The following is a 25,064-nucleotide window of genomic DNA, read 5'->3' as shown; positions in this document are numbered from 1 at the left end:
TACCTCTCACATTTCCTTCCAGAGGCAACCATCAGATTGTAGACAGATCGACCAAGGCATTGTGGGGGATTCGCGAGAGAGGATGACCAAGAAATTGGGAGGGGAAAAAACACCCCCCCCCAAAAAAAAAAAGAAAGAAAAGGGGGGAAAGAAAAAAAAAAAGATGGGGACTTGTCACACGCCTCCGTCACAGTGGCATTCTCGTCGCCCCAATCCTCATGCAACTGCAGTGCAAAGGGGGGGAAGCAGAGGAGAGCGAGCGAGCGCGCGAGAAAGGGAGAGAGACAGTTGCCGACGGCTGTGCGCTGCACACTCTTATCTGTAATGTCTGGTTTCCGCTGCTGCCTGCAACTGCCCCTCCTCCACGCTGCAAAAAACCCCGACCAGGAAGCGGCTGGGCGTACTTTGTGGAGCCTGCAAGAATGCACACGGAGGAAGGAGGGCTTGCATTTTTTTAAAAAAAAAAAAATGTGTGCGTGTTTTAATTTGTAGGGGAAAAAAATTCCACCCTTCCGCGCGGGGTTGCTTTTTTTTTTAAGTAGGCGGGAAAAAGGGAAGCCAAACTTTTTTATCCTTTTTGCAAGCTGCTAGGAACTAGCAAATCCGGCCGGTACAGTGGGGGGGGGGGTGCAAAAGCGGGCAAAGCGGCGGAAAAGGCGCCCTCGGGACCCCCTAGGAAAAAGCCTCGCCTTGGTATCTTCCGGATTTCATGGGTGAAACGGAGAGAAGCGAGAAAAACAGCCTCGGAGTTGCGCCGCCAGTGCGGCACACGCGGAGGGCTCGCTCCGGGGAGGGTCGCGCCTGGGCCGGCGTGGGATTTGCGTGGCGCGCGCGCCGGGAACGGGGAGCCCGCAAGGTTAAGGTGAAGAGCCCGCAGACTTTGCAGCACTTCGCTGCGAGGTTACTTAAAATTCTCGGCGCGCTTAAGTCGCCAGACGCCCGCTGCTTCCTGGCCTTTAGTTCCAGACCTTCTCGGTCATTGGTGTGTCTTTATTTGTGGCACAAATGCTGCGTCTGAGCCAAGACGCTCCTTGAGCCAAATGGCAGATGACTCTACCATTCCTGGCTGCCGCTGGCAGGGTGTGGCTGCATGACTCAGTTCTGCATATGCACGCGTCCCTGCACCTGGAAAGTTAGCAGCAAATCCTTTCTGTGCTAGTTTTCTAGGTACAGGGTGGTTATTGCTGCTGTTTTAATGGGAGATTCGTTTCATGTGTGCTGGTGATCCTGGGTATGTTCATTTGCTTTGTAAAAATATTACTTTGAGGGCTTTTCCAGCCGACTTGTTTATTCAGCATCTATCCTAATTTGCTTCCACAAGGCCTACACAGTGGCTAGACTATTAGCATTTATCCTAATTTGTTTACAAAGTGGTTATTTGACAATGAGCATGCATTCATCCTGATTTGCTTGTGGGGTGTTTACACATCTTCCCATTCATCCCCTACTTCCCAATGCGTCTTGCATCTCGCTCTGGAGGGTAGGACTTGAAACCAATGACAAAACAATGGACCCAAATCAATGGATTTAAGTTACAAGAACAGAGGTTCCAATTTAACACCAGGAAAAACTTTCTGACAGAGCTGTTCGTCAGTGGAACAGACTCCCACAAGAGGTGGTAGACACTCCTTCCTTGAAGGTTTTTAAGCAGGGGTTGGATGGCCATCTGTCATGGATGCTTTAGCTAAGATTCCTGCATTGCAGGGGGTTGGACTAGATGGCCCTGGGGTCCCTTCCAACTCTGATCCTATGATCAGCCTGGATAGCTCAGTTTGAGCGCAGTGCTGATAATGCCACGGTTGCAAGTTCCATCACCGTAAGGGACAGCTGCATATTCCTGCACTGTAGGGGGGTTGGACTAGATGATCCACAGGGTCCCAACTCTACAATTCTATATTTCACTGACACTTTCCAAACAGCAAAAAGTTTTTGTTTTGAGTGGCTTTATTGCATTAGGGTGACTTGAGCCCTTTATAATCCACTTCAATCGTGCAAACCTAATGTATGCACTTGAATCTCTTCCGCAAAATACCGACAAGCTAGGTACACATGACCAGCTTAAAAAGCAGCAAGGTCATTCTTTTTCTCAGTTTGGATCGAAGCTGGTTTTTTGGGCAAAAGGCATCAACATGCAATATTACATAAGAAATGATGGGAGAGCTTTGGATGGGGCTAACGAGTGTAGACCACCTTCCAAACTAGAAGTGATAGGGCACTGGATGCAGAGTTAACAGTATTGTGTATACAGTCACAGCCTTCAGGCCCCCTGGGAGTGAGGCAGTGGCTCTAGCTGAGACTCTTGCATGTTATTTGTGTAGCGTGGGTGGGATTGTGAAGGTCCCAGGGGGACAAAGCGAGCAAGGGTTGGGGGTTTCAGAAGTTGGATGTGCAAACCTAGTAAGGTTTGCATTTCCATTTGCATTGCAGATGCAGAAAATTCAAATACCGATCTTCAGTCGGTTGGTGCATCATTTGTGAAAATGGCATCGGATGCCCTGATTTAGCACATTCTGCTCAAGCCGCACAGTACTATTTATACTTACTGATTCTGCACCAATCCCATAGGAACCTTTAGGGCACACACAGGAGAACTGAAAGAGAACTATATGAGGAGCAGCAGATTCCACGTAGTAGAAACATGCAAAAAAAATATCAAATCTATGCGATATTAAGCTCGCCCCCGTCCTGTTTCCCAATAGAGCATTGGATCTAATATTATACCCAGAGTAGACCAATTGAAATGCATGGCCACGATTAACATGTGCATTAATTTAAATGGGTCTTCTTTGTTTTGGGAGCATGCCCATTTGATAGGGAAAAGCTGCCTCTTTAGCTGCATAAAATTTTCTCTGGCTTACCTAGTTAACTTCCATAGCAACGAAAACTCCTACAATTAATTTCTACTGATGCTTCTTGGTGACAGAACACTCACCTGGAGTTGCAGGTTCAGATGCAGAAGTGATCCGCCAATCTACTATCCAGTCGAGTTCAATATGTTGGTACTAACACAGTTTGGGTACTATACAGTTTAGCACAGGGTTATTTGAGAGTCCACCTTATCCTTTATATACCCAGTAGGTCACTGTGGTCTGCAAGAGAGCTTCTTCTCAAAGTTCCAAAGATCTCAGAAGCCTGCTGCACAGTAACTCAGAGCAGAGCTTTCATTCTGGCTGTTCCTGTTCCATATTAAATTCATATACCGTCCTTCACCCAAAGATCGCAGGGCAGTTTAAAATACAAAATGAAAACACAAAATACGTAACATGGCTAACAACTCCCCCAACACATTTACAAGGCCATAGATCATTTAATCAACCCAAGATGTGCTTGAAGGGGAATGTTTTTGCCTAGCAAGCCTACCTGCAGAGAAAGCACATTCACAAATGGGGAGCCAACGCAGAAAAGGCCCATTCTGTTTCAGAGCATTTGTGTTGAGCAGTATCAAACACCCTCTGTGTTCTTTCTAGAAATAACTGAAGGTGTTTTTCTCCCTGCCATAAATGTTTGTTTTGTATTGTTCTTGTTTTCTTCAAAATCTATCTTTTTTTAAAAAAAAATGTTTTGGTCTTTTTGATGTTTACTGTATATTGCCTTGAGTTGATTGTGTAGGAGGTGATTAATAAATTGATGATAATAATGATAATAATTTATTATTTATACCCCACCCATCTGGCTGGGTTTCCCTGGGCACTCTGGGCGGCTTCCAACTGAATATTAAAAACAATACAGCATCAGACATTAAAAACTTCCCTAAACAGGGCCGCCTTCAGTTGTCTTTTAAAAGTAAAATAGTTGTTTATTGCCTTGACATCTGCTGGGAGGGCGTTCCACAAGGCAGCCGCCACTACCAAGAAGGCCCTCTGCCTGGTTCCCTGTAACCTCTCTTCTCTCAGTGAGGGAACTGCCAGAAGGCCCTCGGCGATGGACCTCAGTTTCCTGGATGATGGGGGTGGAGATGCTCCTTCAGGTATACAGGGCCGAGGCTGTTTAGGGCTTTAAAGGTCAGCACCAACACTTTGAATTGTGCTCGGAAATGTATTGGGTGATGGTGATGATATCTGAGGAACATAGGAAGCTGTTCTTAGACCAGCCAGCCACCTACCTCAGTAGTGTCTACACGAACTGGCAGTGGCTTTCAGTGATACTAGGCAGGGATCTTTCCCAGCCATACCTGGAGATGCCAGTATTGAACCTGAGACCTTCTGCATGGCAAGCAAGTGCCCTGCCGCTGAGCTACAGACCTTCCCAAATAGTTGTGCTAACCTTCACTTTGTGTTAAAGCAGACTATAGGAATCTGCCTTACATGGAGCCAGGCTATGGGTTCGTATAGCTCAGTCTACCCAGCAGATCTCCAGGGTTTCAGAAAAGGGTCTCTCCTCTAGTCCTATCTCGAAGATGCTTGGCATTAAACCTGGAACCTTTTACATGCAGAGCATGTGCTATAGCACTGAGTACATGAACATGGGTTCGAGTCTACTTTGGACAAAAAGATTCCTTCATTTCAGGGGGTTGGGCTAGATGACCCTCATGGTCCCTTCCAACTCTACAATTTTACAATTCTATGAAATTAACATTCCAGGCATCATACAAATAATGGGAGACTGGGGTGGTAGGATTCTGGAAGACACCACTTCAAATGGCTGCGCCATTTCTGGAAGTGAGTCCAGGGCAAAAAAAGGAGCTTCCATGTAGCAAGCTAGCACATCATAGAAAAAACTTACGTAAGTGTTGGCCTAAGATAAAGATTCAGTGCAGTGGAAGGGAGCATGCAGAAAATAAGACCGCCTATCTACAGCCTCAAGTGGTACAGTCCAGAGTTTCCCCAAGCCATTCTGCATAATGTGTACATAGAACTGACCCAAGTCTGGTTATGGAAGCCATGATTCTGCAATCATTAACTGGAATTGGTTTCTGTGCAGCTGCAAGCTGACTACAGAGAGGAAACTGAGCACGGACAGCGTAAAGTAAGCTTCTAGGGCCTCTACAATGACAAATTAAATCCCAGTGCCCTGAATTTAGAAAAGGCCATCCTGACTGCTTGAATCTGACTAGTCCGTGTTTAAACAGAGTGCCTTTTCTGCTGAAGCCTACTTGTAAAATCTATGCGGCCACTGTGAAAAGAAGTGCACTTGTCAATAATACCAGCTATGTGTGTTGGGATTTATAATGTGCTCACAATCAACCTGGTGCTCTGAGCAGAATGGCACAGATCTTCTTATCTTTCCATATACCTAAAGGAGAATCTCCATCCCCATCGTTCTGCCTGGACACTGAGGTCCAGCGTCAAGGGCCTTCAGGCGGTTCGCTCACTGCGAGAAGCCAAGTTACAGGGAACCAGGCAGAGGGCCTTCTCAGTAGTGGCACCCACACTGTGGAATGCCCTCCCACCAGATATCAAAGAGAAGAACAACTACCAGACTTTTAAAAGACATCTGAAGGCAGCCCTGTTTAGGGAAGCTTTTAATGTTTAACAGACCACTGTATTTTAATACTTTGTTGGAAGCCGCCCAGGATGGCTGGGGAGTCCCAGCCAGATGGGTGGGGTATAAATAATAAATAAATAATAATAATAATAATAATAATAATAATAATAATAATAATAATAATAATAATAATATAAGCGTAGTGAGTTACTGCCTACCACAATGATTTTAGAATAATCCCAGAGGGCCCAGGATGCTAAACCAGCTCATCCTTTTCTCCTTTGCACAACCGATACAGACACCCAACAAAGCCATAATCAGAGAAGACCCATTGAAATAAATCGACTTTGTTTATTTCAGCAGGCCTTCTCTGATTATGACTAAAGGTGGGTTTCATCTATACTGCACATGTGCGTGGATGCGTACACTTCTGGAGATAATATCATGGAGTCATAAAGTCATAGAAATGTAAGAGTTGAAAGGGATCCAAGGGTCATCTAGTCCAACCCCATGCAATGCACAAATCACAGCTAAAGCATCCATGAGAGATGGCCATCTAACAGGACATACCTAGCTCTCACCTCAGCAGTGACCTTGAGTGTACAGCCCATCTTGTTACCTGCCAAATATTTTGGACTACAACTCCCATCAGCCACACAGCCAATGACCATTGATTATGGCAGCTATGGTACAGCAGCATCTTGAGGACTCCAGTTTTCCCTTTACTGATGTGGGAGAAGGCAGTCCTTGCTAGAATACTGTAAGGCCAGTAGTAGGGTGGCAAATTCAGAAGTGCAGGATCCCTTCATTAGGTCACAGCCCTTCTAAGCTGATGCAAAAATCTTATAGTTATACAATATTAATAATTAGGGACGCATTGCAACAAGCACTGCAGAGCTCCACGAGTTGCCTGCCTTTCAGTTAAATCTCCTATTTTCTGTGCACATACACAGGGAAGTGATTTGCAGAACTCAGTATCTTCTTTTGTTGTGTTTTCTGTGAAGTCCCATTGTGCATAACAAACCTTGCACACTGTTCTCTTGAAACTGAAGCAGCTTGTGTTTTCAGTGTTCTTAAATGTAAGCTTTGGAGAACAAACTGGTCAAAAAACTCCCCTTTCATGCTGATTGGGCAGCTCTGAGACTCTCGAGACACAGATTCTGCAGGGACTCTGTGAAGAAATAATAAAGGGTGTTTGACCCTGCTAGCCCTCTCCCCCCATGACCTTGGATCATTACCCCCCCTGTCTTAAAACATACCCCATCTCACAGATTTTATCAGTGACAAAGCACGTTCTGCTTTTATTTTATTTTCCTTATGTTTTCAAAAGAGACCATTCCTTTAAAGCTTCAGACCATGTATGTCTTTCTCACTGCACAACTATTCTCTTCTTTTGTTCTGAACTTCAAAAATCACTCTGCATAATTCAACATGGACTTTTCTTTCCACCTAGTCAAGCAGCCTCTTACATTGGCTGGAAAGATCTCTTATAGTGACCTCCACCTCGAGAGAAAAAGAGAGCGCAGGTGAGTGTTTGTTTTCCCATTAAACTCTGTTCTCATCCTCGCACAGAAGCACTTTGTCTCTCCCGATTTAGTCCCCCTAGATCTTTACTAAATATGCCAATAGCTGCCTTGAGGTCATCTTGGGGCAGAGAGGAATTCTTCAGAGAACGTATTATAAAGAACTAGAGGGGAGGCAAAAGCCCCCACTATATCCTGAAGGTGACCTTGTACTCAAAACTGCAGAATGACCCACCCCACCAGCATCAGACATTGTACAGAAAGCTGGAAAGGGAAAGCTGCCATGACACCGACCTACGAATGAGTCATAAGGAGTCAAGCCACAAAGAAAATAACTGTCTACGCAGATGAATATAATATTTCAGGAGCTTCTGCAGCCGTCAAAAGCTTGCCATTCTAAACCACAGAAGCGAGACTTCCTCGCACCCTCCCTTCAACGTCACAGGCACAGTGAAGTTCTGTCTCGCTCTCAGTCAACATGGCAACATAGGCATCAACACCAAAGCATAGCACTGACGAGCTTTTGTTTAGTTCTGAAATAGCACCACCCCCAATCCAAAGGGAGCAGCATGTTTTTAAATGTTAAGATCCCACCAGCCAGTTGTTGGGCATCAAACAGGGAGGACTTCAACATTTTGAAAGGTCTCCATGCATGTTTTGTGAATCAAGTGTGGGACCTATGCTGGCCTCTGGCACCCCTAGCCCCCAGTCAGCATGAAGGATGACTGGAGTTGTAGTCTAGCACTATCTGGAAGGACACAGGTTCCTCATGCATGCCTTAGACTGAACCTTTGTCTGTTCTGGCAAGACTCTTTCGCTATTATGCAATCCAGTTATTGGACTGGAGTGAGGAACCCCATACATAGTACCCATTTACTCATGGGATTGCTCTTTCAGCTAAGGAGGCACACATCTTCTAGATGCATTTGCCCCCAAATGGATTGGGGCATCTGTTTTACAAGGGGAGGGGAGCGGGTGTCGCTGTGGTCTAAACCACTGAGCCTCTTGGGCTTGCTGATCGGAAGGTCAGCGGTTTGAATCCGTGCGACGGGGTGCGCTCCCATTGGTCTGTCCCAGCTCCTGCCAACCTTGCAGTTCAAAAGCACACCAGTGCAAGTAGATAAATAGGTACTGTTGTGGCGGGAAGGTAAATGGTGTTTCTGTGCACTCTGGTTTCTGTCACAGTGTTCCGTTGTGCCAGAAGTGGTTTAGTCATGCTGGTCACATGATCCGGAAAGCTGTCTGTGGAAAAAACAGTGGCTCCCTCGGCCTGAAAGTGAGATGAGCACCACAGCTCTGTAGTTGTCTTTGACTGGACTTAACAGTCCAGGGGGTCTTTACGTTTACCGTTTACCTGTTACAAGTGACTTGTGCAAGCTACTCGCAGAACGGTCAAAACAAAGCATGCAGTCTAAGCTTTAGATGACTTTAGGTGTATCGAGCATCAGTCATACTCAGGGAAACCTGCTGAAACTAAAAACACAACTAACTTCGGTCTGTTAATTTCAGCGGGTCTACTTTGAGTATAACCTATTGAATATTAACTATATATCAGAATTATAAGACCCAAAACAAAGTTTTATACCACATACATTGGAAGTTTGTCAACATTTCAAATTCTGAATCTGAAAACCACAATATTTTGTTTTGAAATTTGACTTTGCACTGGGCCTTTTCTGATACAGCTACCAATGTTACATTTGGATACAAATAGAAAATGCAACAAAATATATTCTCACCCCATTAACAATGTTTGGTGCTTGTTATTTCTGGTGAATATCCTGTCTGCTTACTTACCAGGCAAACTGGGTTCAGTACTCTTGCAGGAGCTGCTCAAAACTACTGAACTTTTTTAAACGTTCAAATGCTTCTATAATTATAGTAAAGGCACAATCCAGGCTCTGCCTTCATGATTGGGATTGCATCCAAAGAGAGGTAAGGTAAAGGTAAAGGTACCCCTGCCCGTACGGGCCAGTCTTGACAGACTCTGGGGTTGTGCGCCCATCTCACTTAAGAGGCCAGGGGCCAGCACTGTCCGGAGACACTTCCGGGTCATGTGGCCAGCGTGACAAAGCTGCATCTGGCGAGCCAGAGCTGCACACGGAAACGCCGTTTACCTTCCCGCTGGTAAGCGGTCCCTATTTATCTACTTGCACCCGGAGGTGCTTTCGAACTGCTAGGTTGACAGGCGCTGGGACCGAGCAGCAGGAGCGCACCCCGCCGCAGGGATTCGAACCGCCGACCTTTCAATCGGCAAGTCCTAGGTGCTGAGGCTTTAACCCACAGCGCCACCTGCGTCCCTGATCCAAAGAGAGGTACTTTCTGTATTTGAAGCAGCTGCTTATTTTAACAGGATATTTGGTATCTAGAAATCCACTACCTACTCTGTATTATACCATCAGAAGTGAGAAGCACACATCTCCAACTGGTAGCAGGTTTATTGACCAGTGCTAAACTTTGCACTGTTCAACAAAGCAGCCTGCTTTGGAAGAATCTGGGAGACAGCCGTAATAATGAAATAAACATACCAAAGGAAAACTTCAAGCAAATAACTAGCAGGGCAAATTTATTGAGAAATGGACTTTATTTATCCAATTCTGGAATGAAAAAGCTAGACAATATTTATCCATATAACTCTTTCTCCTGAATATAATAATTTATCATTGTGAAAAACTCTCTTTCCCCCTCCTTCTCTTCATTTCCCCTTTTAAAAATTACATTAGACTGTATAACTAAACCACAAAAATGCAGGGAAGGAAAAACCCAAGTTATCTGAATTTTTAGTATGCATGAAAAAAAGAACCTGCAGTTGTTTCTGAGCTTTTAAAATAAATAAAGTATCTGCTTGCTTCCACGTACAAACTGAAGCAACGGAAGTTAATGTCTGTGGTGAAATATTTCACGTGATGAAACCCTAAAATATACATTGATTTCGAGGCTTTCCTTCGTCGTCGTAGCAGTGCCTCAAATTTTGACTTTGCCAAAATTGATTTCCCAAGTCTCTTGTTAAAATACTGCAAGTCACTGTTTTAATAAAGAGAGAGAGAGAGAGCAGGATAGTTCAGCCTTAGCTTTGCATCTGTTCCTATGTTAAAATTATGCTCCAAGCAGCTTGTAAGCAGTGAGCAGCTTGTCTCAAAATGTTACATTTTGTCCAAACAATGTTTACCTCCCTGAGACTGCAGAGTTTTTAAACAGGGCACAAATCTATTTTCAAAGTGCAATTCAAAGAGGTTGTTTTGTGTTGTTGTTTTTTTCTTCCTCTTCAAGCCCACAAACTTAATTTGGAGTTGGAACTACAGGGAGTAATTTGGAAAATTGTTGCCTTATGGCCAGGGCTATAGTACTTTTTATATCAAGTCTCCACTACCTTTCTGCAGGTGTAAAAACTTGCTGATAAAGCATCACCAGCCAGAGCAGCAAAATGAAATTTAAAGCAGACTATACGTGGCCTATCCCATAATAATTGCAACATCCTTATTAGTATACAATGGGCAAAATTGGAATCTTCAGTGCAGGTGAATCAAAACCTAAGAATATAAGAAAAGCCTGCTGGACCAAAGCTAGATCTAGTTCAGCATTCTGAGAATCATTTTTGAGAAGAGACGATCAACCCTGTACACAGTATTTCAGCTGCAGCTACACCATAAATTTGTATAACAGCAACAATGTTATACAGCCTATTTTATTTTCAATTCCTTTCCTGGTGATCCCTAGCTCAGAAATTGCCCCCCCCCCTCTCTCTCTCTCTTTACAGCTGGCATACTGCAAATTGTGAAATAAGGTATGACCATAATATTCCAAAAGCTCTGTTGTTTTGAGGTACATCTTTAAAACTCCTTTAAGTTAGCTCACTTTCTTTAGACTAGGGGCAGCATCCAGTAATCCGGACTGCATCTGATCTTGTTTCAACAGTGGTTGGATGCTGACGGTAATTGAGTGCAGTTCTAGGTGTGTTGTAAGAAACAATATCTGAAAATCCAATATATCTCCCCCCAACTCCTATACTGCTGTTGCTGACCATAAGAAGAGCCTTGTTGAATCTGGCCCAAGGTCCATCCTATCCAGCATCTTTTTCTCAAAGAGCCTACAGTAATGCTGCCTCTATCTCATTGCTGTCCCGCATCCAGCAGCATTGGGTACCAAATGAAGTTTTGTACTTTGACAGGTGTTTCACTTTGAGTACCTAACAGCATAGGGTTGTTACACATATCCCAGGGCAAGAAGCCCAGTTTTGCTCAGTGAGGACATATAACCAGCTGTGTCTCTCTGTTGAGCATCTCATCACATTCTTGGGTCACGAGGAAGGGGGGGAAGATGCAGTATGTGAATGGACCCTTAAATTATTAGATGAGGACTTTTGATTTTGTTGTTCTTAATAGTTCTTCTTGTATTAATTATACTGTATATCAATCAATAGGGACACGGGTGGCGCTGTGGGTTAAACCACAGAACCTAGGACTTGCCACTCAGAAGGTCGGCAGTTCGAATCCCCACAACGGGGTGAGCTCCCATTGCTCGGTCCCTGCTCCTGCCAACCTAGCAGTTCGAAAGCACGTCAAAGTGCAAGTAGATAAATACCGTATTTTTTGCACCATAACACTCACTTTTTTCCTCCTAGAAAGTAAGGGGAAATGTCTGTGCGTGTTATGGAGGGAATGCCTACGGGTGGCATGCCTACGGATTTTCCTCCTCTAACACCTACATGCGTGTTACGGTTGGGTGCGTGTTATAGAGCGAAAAATACGGTAGGTACCGCTCCGGTGAGAAGGAAAACGGTGTTTCCGTGCGCTGCTCTGGTTCGCCAGAAGTAGCTTAGTCATGCTGGCCACATGACCCGGAAGCTGTATGCCGGCTCCCTCAGCCAATAAAGTGAGATGAGCGCCGCGATCCCAGAGTCGGTCACGACTGGACCTAATGGTCAGGGCTCCCTTTACCTTTATATCAATCAATAGAGAGATAGGTACCTTTGCGATTGTTTTATTTGCATTTGATAATATTTCATAATTGTTGTGCTCCTACTGGGGAGTTTTGTAAAAGTGCAGCGCTCTTTACAAATATAATGAATATATATTCAACCCACAATATATAAAGAACATATATTCAACCCACCATCAAGAAACTGTTAGGCAGCCAAACGAAAGACAAGAAATTGGATGAGGCAGGTGGCTCTTCAGGCGTGAGTGAACTAGGCGTACACAAACACACATCTTTTGCCACTTTCCATGAGTTGGAAGGTGAACTTCTGAAGTGGAGAGTGTCAGGCTCTTGCGAAAGGTCCATACATGATTCGGAACACTGATCATCCAAATAAGACATGGAGCTTCCCTGAGTACATGATGCTCAAACTCCAGAAGGTTGCCCTCCAACTTGTAGAGGGTGATGGGGGGTGCTTATGATAGAATCATAGAAGTGTAGAGTGAGGGTCATCTAGTCCAACCCACTGCAATGTAGGAATATGCAGATGGCCTGCAAACGGGTCAAAACCATGACCTTGGCATTACCAGCCCTATGCTCTAACCAACTGGGCCCGTTCTTTCCCATTGGTTTTACATGCAAGTAGAATTCTTGAAGAGATCTTGCCTCTTGTAGTATATCTTATTTTCTGTAATAATAATAATAATAATAATAATAATAATAATAATAATAATTTTATTATTCATACCCCCCCACCTGGGTGTCAATAGCACCCAATATTTTTCATGCATTCAGTGCTATGCTGTTACTATCTATACTGGAAGGCCAACAAAGATAAATAAAAACATCTGAATGATATCAAGAAATCTCCCACATGATAGTAGCTCCCGTAGTAACTGTATGAAGGTCTCTTACAGACAGAATAATAAATAGCAACTCAGTACTTTAAAAAAAAAATGATCTACTTCAACTTTGGGGAGGGAATTTCATCTATAACTTCAGCCCAGAGTTTGATTCAATTTGCCATTATTTGTAGGCCTTTAGAATTAAGTTAGAATCCAAGCAAAACAAACCCCTGTGAACCTTGCAAAGGACTCGACTGCCTAACGGGAATGTTTTGACTGCTCCCAGAAGCTGCCTTAATCAACCCAATATATTTTAATGCTAATTTTATTGAGGAGGAAGTACTTAAACATTTTTTCTGTGTGCTGTTAGTGCAACGTGAATTCTTTGGTGAACAATGGGTGTGCTTTCTTAGACTGCAAGAGCATGCAAGCATATAAATAGCATTACAAAATTATAGCTATTTCTTGCACCACACCAGGAATTTTGCTTGAAAATAGAGTCTCTGCGCTGTGGGCAAGGTTTGACTTGTATATTTGATTGGGCTCCAGTCCCATAAAAAGGTACACCTGATAATAGGGCAGTCTTTGTGAAGGAATCTCTCTGTCTCGGCAAGCTCACTCTATTTAGGGCCAGTTTGCTGCAAAGGTGTCCCACAGCATGGGACCAGTGACACTAAATGATAGACTTACAGTAGAGCATCTGTAGACACAAGGGACAACTAGCAGTGCATGTCTGGGTGAGCTCAGTGGTCAAGCCAAGCTATAAGGACTCAGGTGGTCCCTTAAGATATTCTGGATGGTTCAGGGCTTTGTATGTCAACACCAGATCCTTGAGCCTTGCAATCGAAGGGCAATTGAAACCATAGCTTTGAATTCTGCATGTCAGATCTCTGCCTATTTCCAGATTCAGTCCCAATCATGTCTCACTCTATTGCCCGGGGAGGCTCGGGTTCAATTCTCTACTCAGCCATGAGTAACACTTGCGCCAGCCAGTCACTTAGCCCAACCTACCTCACAGGCTTGTTGTGAGGATAAATTGGGGAGTGGAAGAAGCACCTACGTTACGTTGAACTCCTTGGAAATAATAATCATTTTCTTTCCATTGCCCTGAATCCACCCTGCTATCACTGAGATCACCTGGAAACACCCAGGGTTGGAAATAAATACTATTATTCTTTGTTAAAGCGCTCCACTTTCCTCTCGCCCTTTCATGTAACCTCAGCAAAAGGGAGTTTGGAAAATAACGTTTGCCAAGATCATAAGTAGTTCAAGCCTTAAAATGCAATGACACGCTTTTCAAATGTAGAACATTAATTGCACAATTTTTTCTCCTTTCTAAATCCTTTGTAAACTTGAATTACTAATTACCTGGACGTTTTTTATCAAGTCAAGTGATTAAGACTGATTGTCACCAACTTACAAACAAATGGTTGAAATCATTAGCTATCATTATTGCAGGAAACAATTATAGCGAACACTATGTAATGGAGACATTTGATGAAGTATTTTTTTTTAAACATTATTATTAGCCCTTGGGTTCAGTCAGTTGTAAAGGTATATATATAATAAACAATTTGCACTAATTCAGGTCAACATCCTATCAGCAGAAACATGGGGAGTCATCCAATAGAAGTGCTGTAATTTTTATTTCTTTAAAAAATTAGTAATTCTAGCAGTATGTTGAGTCTGTGAACACTGCTGAGACATTCACTGTTGGCAATCTATTTCATATCAAGAAATCAAATCATTATTAATGCGATTTTGATTAATTTCAGATACCAAAGATTATTACCTTCTCTGAAGCACCAGGATGAACATCTACATCAGTCAAGTGCCAATTAACCAGGTTGAGCCAGCAGAACCCAATAAGCCCCCACTGTGGGTCAGCTGTCATGACAATAGTTTCAAGGTATTATTTCTTCATTATTTCTTCCGCCACATTCACACTATACATTTAAAGGCTTGCTCTGCCAATATGTTTGCAAGACACCTTGTACTATGGAAACTTTTGAAACCATTTATTTGGAAAGCAGCATATAATCTTTCCAACTAAATAGAGAAGATGGGCTTTGCTTTGGGTTTTTGAAATTTTTCCTTCAGGTGCATTTAAAAATGGCACCCTCTTCAGTAAAGGTAAAAAAAGGTAAAGGATCCCTGGATAGTTTGTCCACAGACAGTGTTCCGGGTCATATGGCCAGCATGACTAAACCATTTCCGGTGCAACGGAACACTGTGACAGAAACCAGAGCGCACGGAAACACCGTTTACCTTCCCACCATAGCGGTACCTATTTATCTACTTGCACTGGTGTGCTTTCGAACTGCTAGGTTGGCAGGAGCTGGGACAGAACAACGGGAGCTCACCTTGCTGCATGAATTCGAACCACCGACCTTCTGATCGCCAAGCCCAAGAGGCTCTTTGGTTTAGACTACAGCACCACCCCTGTCCCTGCTCTTCAGTATGCAGCACTGATTGCTAAGGTGATTTCCAAAGACCCTCTGGGAACTGCAACCTATGTCTTTCTTCCCTTCTTTGACCCCAGCACCCCACTTGCAGCATCACTGCCACTTACGGATGGGTAGGGTGGGTGGGTGAGATTGGGGTGCAGGAAAGTAGCAGGGGTTAGTTCCGGTGTTGTCCTACAGCCCCTCCTGATTTAATGACGTGTCCAGTTTGTCTCTAAGCCTATTGCCTGGAAATGGTTGAGATGCAAAGGGAAGAGTGCTTCATTATGTGAGGCTCCCGGGTTTTCCCGCTTTCTGATAGCAATTGTTGGTTACCCAGGAAAAGGAAGGCACTCTGAAAGTCGGTGCACTTCAGTGGAAATCACAAGGGACATGAGCTCAATCAATGAAATCTTTATTATGGTCATAGACCAGCATAAGTAGGGTGGGGAACAATCATTTGGAATCTGTAAAACGTTTTGGAAAGCTAAAAAAATATTAAAACAGAAGGTATATCTAAAAGACTTTAAGAATAAAAAAAAAACAACTAAAAGAAGGGTCAAGAACATTAAATGGATATGGAAGAGCATAAAAGGTTAATATATAAAAAACTACAACTATCAGTTTAGAGAGCACTCTGATGTGAGTGTTCATTAAATCTAGTTTGTGGCACAAATTTTGAACGCTGCTGTGCAGAATCTGGCAACACTGTATGTTGTAGCAGGGTTGGTATCTGACAGCAGCAGTGGGGTATAAAATTGTCCTGTGCACCCTGGGTACTTATGGAGTAGTTAGTGGGGAGATGAGGCTAATACGAGTGTATCTATAGTATAGGCACTGGAGAAGCACATGCTCTGTTGTTTCTGCTTGTCCAGAGCCACAGGGGCACTGTCTCTCTAAGTAAGCAATCTTCTTGTAGGACATGAGTTCTGCTGCACCCACTTCCTGCTTGTGAGATTACCATTATTATTGATCTGAGTTGTCACTGTGAAAACAATGCTGGACTACGTGGACCTTTGGTTTGATCCAGCAAGGCTCTTCATACATTCTTAACGTTTTCACAGAGCTGATCCAAAGGGCACTTTGTGCTAATTACGACTTCTTCTTTTTGCCACAGAGGTGGGACTAAAGGGGAAGTAGCGAAAGGGCAGAGCAATTATGTCCCCTTGAACCTTATAGGTGCACAAATGTGAAAGCAGCTATTCACCGAAAGATACTGTTGTATTGTAACCAAGGAAACTGACTGCGGTTTGCATATTGCTTTTTTTTTTAAGGACCAACATTTTATTTCACTTATTAAAAATAAAAACAAAGGAAGTGCTTTTGTATTCCATGGCACTTCTCTTAATTGCAGTGTAACTTTACACAGAGTTTAAAAGATGTAGGTGGTGTTGCTCCGTAATGGCTGTGTGCTTTAGAACAAGCCAATTAAAGAAGCTTATCTTATAACCCAGCCGCTAATCCAGCCACTGACATCTGCCCTACAAGAGAGACTTACACCAGCCAACTGACAAGAAGATCAGAAGACGTTCATGGAAACTGTGTCATCTCTCTCTCCCTCCCTTTAAGTTTGGCTTCCTCTTCATATGTCAACAACTGATAAACTCTTGCAAAACCAAAACTGCTACCAACTACTGAATTAACTCCCATTGCAGAGCAGGTGCAAAGCCTCACATTTCGTCTCAAGATTTTGCAAGCCACATGCTCCCCCTAACAGTGAATTGAGGTGGTGAGTGCCGAGAGAAATGGGGCCATTGAGAAACTAGGGGGAAGTATCACTACGCGGCCGGGAAACCCCCGTGCTCTTGCAAAAATACAAACAAAACAACCGCCTTAACCTTCAGCCCTCCCCCTCCTGCGCGTCAAAAAAAACCCCCTAGCTTGGGAGTACTGATTATTCTCAGGAGCCACAAGATGTTGAGTGTCAGTTGGAAACGAAAAACGAAACTGGAGAGGGGAAAGGGGGAAATTCCCTTCCTTGAGCTCCTGAGAGCTTATAGTTTCCTGGGGAATAACATGGATGGAGCAGACATGTTGCAGAGTAGGCTCAGGAGTGGCTGGTGGAGAAGCCAGCTTAGCCTAGCTGCTTTGCGTTCCAGCGTCACAATGAGTAGCTATTGCTATTGCTGCTTTTGGGGCTAGTGTAGGGACTTTGCAATGCTCTTTTCAGTGTGCCCGCAATGCCCTGGCCTTGCCACTGCCATTCTACACCCCAGTAGGATGCAGTCATGCCACTGTTGGGAGGCCAGCGCCATACCGCCTTGCCACCAATCCAACCCACCCCAGTAAGGATCCACTGTGATATGTAGTTTCAAAGCCCACTTTGCATTTATAATCCTTTCTTTGTGCTCTTGCTACCACACAATTCTGATGAACTCCATTCAGAAGTGGTTGTTTCCCACCAAATAACAACAACAACTTTATTATTTGTACCCCATCCAACTGACTGGGCTGCCTCAGCCACTCTGGGCAGCTTCCAACAAATATAAAAACACAACGAAACGCCAAACATTTAAAACTTCCCTATACAGGGCTGTCTTCAGGTGTCTTAAAGTTTTCTCGTTATTTATTTCCTTGACATCTGATGGGAGGGCATTCCACGGGGCAGGCGTATTTATATTTGCATGGCAGAGTGTACCATAAATGTTCGCCCATGTTAACCTTTTAGAGTCCCATGCAACAAAACAGAAACTCAAAGGGCATACAATGTTGTTACAGTCTTGATGCGGAAGATGCCTCAACATAGTCAGTACCTGCATGGGAGAGCGAAGTGTAAGACGTTCTGAGCTTCTCAAGGGAGGGGAAGTGGGATCCATGCTCACTGGGGACTTGAGTCCAACTGAATCAATGAGACTTCCTTCTATGTAGACATGACGGATGGGTGTATCTGTCAGCTTTCAGTTCCTCATTTTTGAAGTTTGCAGTTCAGTTCATCCCTTTTCTGCATCAGTCTGCAATTTTTGTTTAAAGTCATCATGGGAATTCACCAGCATTTTAATGTACTTTTCTCCTACTGTAATATTCATATTTTTGCAGGCAATTTCGTTCTCTCCCACACACATATACATATGTGTATGTTTTCACTAATAAACACATTTAAAGGCACGCTTAGGTAGACATATTTTGGATAGAAAACTGAACTGCAAAATTCACAGAATTGCAGATCTGGAAGGATAGCAGTGCTTTCATTCACATACAGTTTTGGAAAATGCAAATTAGGTGGGTTCCTATTAAAATGCAAGCTGAACCAAATTTTTTCCCCATTTCTAACAGACATGACTACAATTGTGCAGTAAGTTCAATAGTATAATGGCTGCCAACATAGCCCAATGTATATCTATGCAGAAGTCCAACTATATTCAACTTCCTGCACTAGGAGGGCACATGGTAGGAGGGATCTGGGCACATAACAATTAAGTGTTGTTGTTGTTGTTGTTGTTGTTTTAAAGGTTCTACAGGGATCTCCACCACCAGACGATTGACCCAAATTAATATATCTTGTTTGGAAACTGTGTGAAACAGACATAGAAGAGTAACAAGAAGATGGCAGTATTTTTTGCTGCAAACTTTTGGCCATTCAAAAGAGAGGGGAAGAATGGATGTTATAGCAGATTTCTGACTCTCAAACTGCAGCATGAGTTGGTATGGAAGCAGGAGTCTCTAGTGTCAAAACGCTGGCAGGAATTCTGCAACCTCCTGGCACATATCTTGTCCCTTTATTCAGCGCTGGAGCCAAAAATGCTAAGTAATTACTGAAAGGTTACAAACATTAGGCTCAGTTATTAGCAGAGCCTCCTGAAAACTATATTGCTAGCATTTGATCTACCAAAAAACTCTCCAGGATAACCTTTCATTTTCTCCCTCCGGAGAAATCTCCAGAATCACCTTTATTTTATTTTATTTGCAAGTTCAATTGCCCATGAAACTATATCAAGGATGCGTCAATGGAAACAATACCACGGGCAGAGAAGGCTCAGTCCTAAAGGACAGGAAAAAAATAACTTTAGCCTTAATAAAGTTAATGCTGAATTATATGGAGAATTATTTATACAGAGAAGCTCAAATTCCCAGCATTTATGGAAAAGGATAATAATTATTTTCAGAGAGCTTGATCTCAATAGGAAGAGGTGGTGATGGGTTGCTTCACACAAAGCTCTGGCTGTGTACAATCAGTGGTCCAAGTTAAGCACTAGCTGGGGGCCCAAGCAGCTTAGATGGTTCAGCAGGGCTGTGCCTCTATTCACCAATGTGGTCACTAGACCAATTTTAGTGGTCTGGATTTCATAGATCTATGGGCCAGGGCATTTCATTCTGGGTATATTAAAACATCAGGCAGCTGCTGCACCAAAGACCTGGTGAGAACCGGACCTGGAATACTTACTGCAATGTAAGAAGGACGTTTACAAGCTAGAACGTGTGCAGAGGAGGGCAACCAAGATGATCAAGGGTCTGGAAACCAAGCCTTATGAAGAATGGCTGAAGAAGCTGGGTATGGTTAGCCTGGAAAAGAGGAGACTGAGAGGAGATATGATAGCCATCTTCTAATATCTCAAGGGCTGTCACATGGAAGAGGGAACAAGCTTGTTTTCTCATGCTTTGGAGGGTAGGACTTGAACCGATGGCTTCAAATTACAAGAAAGGAGATTCCGACTAAACATCAGGAAGAACTTTCTAACAGCAAGGGCTGTTCGGCAGTGGTCAGTCTCTCTCAGGAGGTTGTGGACTCTCCTTCCTTGGAGATTTTTAAGCTGAGATTGGATGGCCATCTGTCATGGATGCTTTAGCTGAGATTCCTGCATTGCAGGGGGTTGGACTAGATGACCCTTGGGGTCCCTTCCAACTCTACATTTCTATTATTCTGTGAGAAGGGCAGTAAATGATGTTGCTGCCACCACTGTGATAACAGTAATAGAAGAAGAAAAATATGCAGCTGCATTGGGGGACAAGGATTTGTGTGTTGGTGGCGATGGTCTTGTGCTGTGGGCCCCCTGGTACCAACATCTATTAATCAACAGTACACAGTACGATACTTGGGTGAACTGCACCTCACCAAATCATTTTGCAAATATGCTAGATCCTCCACATTCTTTCAGGACTGATTTAACTGCTTACCACTTTCAGTATATTTGATCACCCACCTTCAGGTTTCCTTCTGCCTTGTAAGGTGTTCAAACACATTTCCTCCCAGAGCAGATCCTGCTAGATGAAAGCAGAGTCAACGGCAGGCAGCAAATTCTACAAAACCCCAACTGCTACATCAAAAGCACCAGCTCTTTGCAAAAACTCAGGCTTTTCAGCAACTAAACAAAAACAAGTGTTGCGGAATCTGAAAATTTCACATCAGAGCATGACTCTTTGCAAGGTCTTAACTCAGGGGTCAGCAAACTTTTTCAGCAGGAGGCCGGTCCACTGTCCCTCAGACCTTGTGGGGGGCCGGACTATATATTTTTTTGGGGGGGGGAATGAACGAATTCTTATGCCCCACAAATAACCCAGAGATGCATTTTAAATAAAAGCACACATTCTACTCATGTAAAAACGCCAGGCAGGCCCCACAAATAACCCAGAGATGCATTTTAAATAAAAGGACACATTCTACGCATGTAAAAATATGCTAATTCCCGGACCGTCTATGGGCCGGATTTAGAAGGCGATTCGGCCGGATCCGGCCCCCAGGCCTTAGTTTGCCTAGGTAAAGGTAAAGGGGCCCCTGACCATTAGGTCCAGTCGTGACCGACCCTGGGGTTGTGGTGCTCATCTCGCTTTATTGGCCGAGGGAGTCTGTGTACAGCTTCTGGGTCATGTGGCCAGCATGACTAAGCCGCTTCTGGCGAACCAGAGTGGTACCTATTTATCTACTTGCACTTTGATGTGCTTTCGAACGCTAGGTTGGCAGGAGCAGGGACGAGCAATGGGAGCAAACCCCGTTGCAGGGATTCGAACTGCTGACCTTCTGAGTGGCAAGTCCTAGGCTCTGTGGTTTAACCCACAGCGCCACCCATGTCCCAACGGGTTAGTTTGCCTACCCATGCCTTAATTCCTCCTCTCGTTAGTGGAATGCTCACTTACAATCAAGGGGTATCAGAGAAATCCAGTGGATGGAAATTCCAGCAGTTTACATGTTTGTCTGTGGTCTGGAATAGAAATCAGTGATGGAAATATGACCAGTATTGGCCAGAAACACACACAAGTAGCTCAAGTTTCCTGCCTGGAATGCTGGGGAATCCCAGTGTGCTCCTTGGTGGCAAGGGGACTTCCTCAAGCAGCAGGAACTGCTTCGGCCTCCTCCTTCTTTTAAGAGGGCCTTGGTGGGCAGGAGAAGGGAGAAGTGGGAAGTGATGGAAGGCCCTACTCAATCCACACACCATAAGTAATCCCATAGGGGAGCTTGATTTTACAGCTTACACGGATATTCCTCTTCCTGAGAGGTTTTTCTGCAACTCTTTTGATGCTGAATGAACCAACAAAGCAGATCTACCCATCAAACATGGTGGCATGGATTATCTTAATGCTTTCTCTTTGAGCATATACTTTGAGAAATTTATGTATTTATGGGGTTGAAGCAGGAATCACTTATGCTTTTTCTCACACCACTGCTTTGAAACATCTGAACCAGGGATATGCTTCTTTATAACCCCATTCTGCTTGCTTGCTTCCTGCTCTGGCCAGAAGCAGCCGAATTACCCCAGTCATTTCTTATCTATCCTCCACTGTCTTGTGGGTTATCTTTGGGAGAAGAAAAGGCTAAGAAGTAAACCCTACACAAATCTGGACTGGAGTCCCTAAGACAGTTGGATGGTGCCCAGTACACTTCCTGTCAGCAACTCCTACAGCGAAGCTGATACCAAACATATGGCTCTGCTTTCCTTTGGACCGCATCACAGAGGCCGCATCTTGTCATCTGGGCAGCCCAGGACCTCCATACACACTTCTCAGGCCTCAGCTCTGAGAAGGTCACTTGAGTGCTGCTAACACAGCAGTTTGATTTCACCCCCAAGGCGCACTCTGCTGTTGTTGACGGATGCCAACAATTGTATTTCTGCACCACCCCACATTCAAAGGAGTGAAACACCTACTTTCAGGATGTGCAAGGGAAAGTGTGGGGATTTACCGTATTTTACGCTCTATAAGACGCTCCAGACCATAAGACACACCTAGTTTTTAAAGGAGGAAAACAAGGGGAAAAAAATATTCTGAATCTCAGAAGCCAGAACAGCAAGAGGGATCGCTGCGCAGTGAAAGCTGTTCTGGCTTCTGGGATAGCTGCGCAGCCTGCATTCGCTCCATAAGACGCACACGCGTTTCTCCTTACTTTTTAGGAGGGAAAAAGTGAGTCTTATAGAGCAAAAAATACGGTATATTTGAGAGAGTTGCTGAAATGCACAAGTAGATTTCAAAATCTGGAAGTAAGGCATTATGTGTCCTTTCCTTCTCTGGAGATGTTTCTTCAAAGTATACCCCACCATACTCAGTTGTGTAGAGATAGCTGTTTTCCAGAATCGTGGCCTAAGGCAAAAATTCTGCATTCTCCTGGCACAAGCTTTGTTGTTCCTTTAATCAAAGCTGATCAGAAATGCTGAGTATTCATTGAAGGGTTACAGACACTCCAATGACCTACCAAAAGAGCTTTCCCTAGCTTTTGTAGCCAGCACTTTAGTTGCTGGATAGTTGCCTGAACAAAAACTCTCAAATAATGAAATCTGCGAGGCCCTAACACTTTGTGTACCAAACATTATCTATGGGAAATAATGGTCTGTTGAAGTTCTGAATTCTAATCTAAGCCCTTGTTTAACTTGCTGTAAAAAAGGGGGGGAGAGCCAATTGCAAGTTGATTAAGACCCTTTGCTAAACCTAAGAAACTGATGAGCTGAGATCCAAGTCTTGCAAGCTTTACTTTCAAGATTGTCTCTAGAAATCAAATATTATCTTCATTACCATTCAGACAGGATGTGATGTCCATAGTGTTTGGAGGAGAGACAAGCTCCGATAAAAGAACCAGTATTTCCTGGGGATGGTGATGTTAAACATTGGTTAAACTGAGTAAAAGTAAACTGAGTAAAAGAGCAAGTTCTGTCAAAGTTTGTAGGCTTGTGCAGAAAACCTCTCTCCTGCCTTGCATGTGAGAGCTCGCAAGCAGTCTTTGATGCCAGTTTTTTCAATGAACGTTTTCTGCTGAACTGTTCTCCGAGCTGAAGCTCAGCTCCCTGTCATTGTTTGTGTGCGTTAGAACTGTTTGTGCACTCTGTCTATCACATTCATGTGCGGAACCTGTACCCCGCATTGATCTCCACTCCTGTCAGCGATCAACAGCAAGCATTGCCAGAAAAGATAAGAATGAACAATCCTTAATTTCTTATGTGAAGATATTGAAAGAAGAATGGCAGACGAAATTAATGGACTATGCAGAATTGGACAAAATGACAGGAAGGATTCGAAACCTGCAGGACCAGAGATTTACAGAAGATTAGAAGAAGTATATGAATTATTTGAAGAGCAACTGTAATCAACAAATTACGCTAGTAGGACTACAAGAAGTTTTGTAAGGAGAAATATACGAAGTGTTACAATGTAGAAAACAATAGAGATATTGGTTATGAGTTTGAAATGTAATAGGGAAAATAAGGAATGCATATTAAGAGATTAGATTGGAAATTTTTCAGACAGGACTGATGGAAGTAAAAAAAATATGAATTTGATGTAAAAGTATGTTTAATTACTGTTAAAAATGATATGTTAAAAACAAATATATATATAGTTTCTTATGTGACGGTGTCACAATGTTACTAAATGTCTGTCTCAACGTAAGAATACCAGGCCGAAAAGCCTATCTAGCATTTGATTCTTATAGTAGTTAGCCAGATATCTCTGTGAAGCCTGAAGGCAGGATACGAGCACAGTAGTACTTTCCGCAGTTGCGACTCCAAGCAACTGGTATTCAGGGACAGACTGATGCCCTGACTTTCAGAGTATCACTTGGTGCCTCGTTTTTTTGTTGCTGGGGAATATATGAATAGGCCATAAATCCTAGCATTTCAAAGTTTAGTTGACATATTGTGATGGATTTCTTTTCATTTCTCCAAAATTCCCAGGGCCTTAAACAAATGGGAGTGCTGGCAGCAAATGTATACATACTGCCTCCTGAATAACATTGCTGGATAACATGAAGTACGCTGTCACTGCCAGACCTCCAACTGCAGTTCCAATGGGTGATATCCAGTATAAGCCGTACTCAGCAGACCTATGGATATCAACAGACTAGGGATCATTAATTTCAATGGGTCTACTCTGACATCATTGGAACACCACCCATCGTTTATAGTGGCTAAGTTACGATCAGCCTATTTGGGTCACTTCAATGGAGCAACAAAAGCGCAATTATTTTTTTATTTTTTGAGGCCCACTGACATTCCTGGAATGGCCTCATCCAGAATCAGAGTAATGTTATAATTAATTAATTAATTAATTAATTAATTAATTTTACAGGGCAAAAAGGTTGTGCCAAATGATCATTTTCAACAATTTTTAAAGATATGTAGAAATTGAATTAAGTGGCAGCTACCCTGTTTTCATGGACCCCACCTTAAACAAGTCATGCTGAAACTGTCTACATGTTCACTTAGCAGTAGCAATTCTACAGTTCTGGGCCCTTTTATCTGCCTGATATGGTTCTAAGGCAGTGGTAGCCAACACAGTGCTGTCTAGACATTGTTGGACCCTAACTGCCAGTATCCCTACCATTGGCCATGTTGGCTGGGCCTGACGAGAGTTAGTCCAACCACATCTGGAGGATACCACATGGATTACCTTTGCCTTCAAGGCATGCGTTGCCGGCGTTGTAGCACCACGGAGTTGGGTGTTCATATTCACACATAATATTATCGGTTCCACAATCCCAAAGTTGGGTTCCTAGG

General features: G+C 43.5%; 1 protein-coding gene and 1 long non-coding RNA gene across 36 annotated transcripts in view; one reads left to right on the top strand and one right to left on the bottom strand.

The window, feature by feature from the left end:
- The window catches only part of MBNL1 (muscleblind like splicing regulator 1), a 184,958-nt gene extending 183,967 nt beyond the window's left edge, over positions 1–991 (bottom strand). For 11 of the 35 annotated variants that reach the window (XM_083739691.1, XM_083739713.1, XM_083739684.1 and 8 more), the window contains exon 1: positions 4–321. Coding sequence is in view for 8 of the 35 variants with exons in the window: in XM_083739686.1 (XP_083595812.1) it covers positions 4–32 (29 nt within the window). In the remaining 27 variants the exon portion in view is untranslated. Of the gene's footprint in view, positions 1–3 lie in introns of all 35 variants that reach the window. The other 24 variants (XM_083739689.1, XM_083739692.1, XM_083739704.1 and 21 more) reach the window with 16 other exon arrangements.
- On the top strand, positions 591–24,579 carry LOC310845149. The gene is made up of 4 exons (XR_014564516.1): positions 591–693; positions 6,878–6,950; positions 14,485–14,618; positions 24,243–24,579. It is a non-coding gene; the product is annotated as an uncharacterized lncRNA (long non-coding RNA).
- Positions 24,580–25,064: the final 485 nt, after the last annotated feature.

Source organism: Podarcis gaigeae (genome assembly GCF_964106915.1).
Source record: "Podarcis gaigeae genome assembly, chromosome: 5".
Lineage (NCBI taxonomy): Eukaryota > Metazoa > Chordata > Lepidosauria > Squamata > Lacertidae > Podarcis > Podarcis gaigeae.
Note: the sequence above shows the minus strand (reverse complement) of the source record. Positions and strands in the feature narration are given on the sequence as shown.